We start from the raw sequence: 1,844 nt of genomic DNA on the forward strand, positions 1-1,844 counted from the left end.
AGTCCTCTGCATTCCCCCACAGCACCCGCAGGCCGGCTGCAGGTGCTGTGCGGGAGGGCCATCCTGCCTTGTGGCATGTTCAAGCGGCGGCAGCGGGAGCCAGGCGGGGACTGCGCCCTCCATCTTGCCTTGGGTCCTCCATTTTGGGACAGAGCCGTGTGCGCCCTCCATCTTGCCTTGGGTCCTCCATTTTGGGACAGTGCCATGTGCTTCTTCACCGGAAAAAGCCGTTGCTAGACCCACCCAGGATTTCTCTGGACTAACCAATAATAATCAAGGGAAGTGCATGCCATCACTATGACCACATCCTGTACCGACTCGCGCCTGGCCAATCAGCGGGGCCCACAGTCCCCTCTCCTGCCCTCACTCCACCCCCCTATATAACCCCCTGTCCCATCAGGCCTCGGTCTCTCGGCCACTGGACTTTCCGCTGTGTCGGTGGGTCTGGTGAACTGGGAGCGCAAGCCGGCTTGCATTAAAAGGACTCTTTGCTTTTGCATCGGACTGATTGGCTCCCTGGGGGTCTTGGGAACTTTGAAATCTGGGCACAACAGTGCTGAGGCCAGGATCCTAGCCTCAAGTAGCTCTGTTTCCGAAGATGGCATGGTCGCTGTGCCTGTGCTGGCCGCCCAGGATTGTCTGCGCAGGGAGCAGGGCTCCGCCGCCTAACACTGCCCGCTTTAGCAGCCCCTTAGAAGACTTGCAGAATCTAACTGTCCCTAGCTCATACACACATACACCACACACGTCCACACACTCCTCTATCACTTCCTTGCGCTCTCACACTCTCTCCCTCCCGACCTTCCTGCCAGTCACCATTTTTTTCCTCTCATCTATCTTAATATATCAAATTGGAATTCTGAAAAGGTCCCACCCAACCAGTGATTGTGATGGTTAAAAACATTTAGTCACTGGCTGTGCATGAAAGCATTAGATAATACTATTATGAAGAGATGTTTATTGAGTTGCTCAATATAATATACAATATACAATATTCAAAATAAAATGTGATATAAATTTCACTATTGCCATTTCCACAATGATCCTTGTTTTCATTAAAGTTTGTTGATAAGATTATAGAGAAATTTGTATACATGATTAGTACTAAGTAAGTAGATGATACTAAGTGAGAATAGATAGAGACAGTATGATAAGAACCCAATCAGCTTGGTCTATTTATTTAGTCACCTCTCTTATAATAACACAATATGTAATACTCTATATAAACACTGAGAAGATAAGTGAATGTACAGACTCCCCAGTCGTTCATCAAGTGCAGTAAGTTAAGCCCATCTTCATTTCTGTTTTGTTTATTCACAAAGTACACTGAGATCTCTGGTGTCAGGGGATATGACTTCCTTGAAGAACAAAGTGTAAGTCCTTAGGGAAAGTCAGGCTCCACTTACAGTCCCATCTCTCAACTCAGCCTTTAAAATAATGGGATTTTTTGGTTGAATAATTCCTTGAAAATCTAGTTCCACAGGAATCTGCAAATGTTAAACAGCATAGAAGAACCAGTTAATGAAGCACTATCAACACCAAAAGCAAAGCAGATGAGATACATTGAGGACAATAATGCTTTACAATATATAGAAATTACTTTTAGCATAATATATCTTTTTTTCTTTATTCAGTAAGCTGTCTGAGACTGGTCAGTGAATCAATATATTCATTCAAGAAAATATCAATTACACCATCTAAATAGGAAGGTTTTACATTAACAGGAAGATCTGGATTCTCCCCTCTGATTTTACATAAGCAATAGCTGTCATTGAGTGATAGCAAGCAAGGCCCAATAATAAGGCTTATTTCTAGGACTTGTATATTTAGTATGCAGCTCCTTT

At 44.3% G+C, this 1,844-nt stretch overlaps 1 protein-coding gene across 1 annotated transcript in view; it reads right to left on the minus strand.

The window, feature by feature from the left end:
* Positions 1-1,283: 1,283 nt before the first annotated feature.
* The window catches only part of LOC102763345 (cytochrome P450 3A12), a gene marked incomplete at its 5' end in the record, with an annotated part of 17,183 nt that continues 16,622 nt past the window's right edge, over positions 1,284-1,844 (minus strand). Inside the window, one exon of the mRNA XM_006753649.1 lies at positions 1,284-1,487. Within this exon, the coding sequence (XP_006753712.1) occupies positions 1,392-1,487 (96 nt within the window). The remainder of the gene's footprint in view (positions 1,488-1,844) is intronic.

The sequence above is a fragment of the Myotis davidii genome, unplaced genomic scaffold (assembly GCF_000327345.1).
Source record: "Myotis davidii unplaced genomic scaffold, ASM32734v1 scaffold672, whole genome shotgun sequence".
NCBI lineage: Eukaryota > Metazoa > Chordata > Mammalia > Chiroptera > Vespertilionidae > Myotis > Myotis davidii.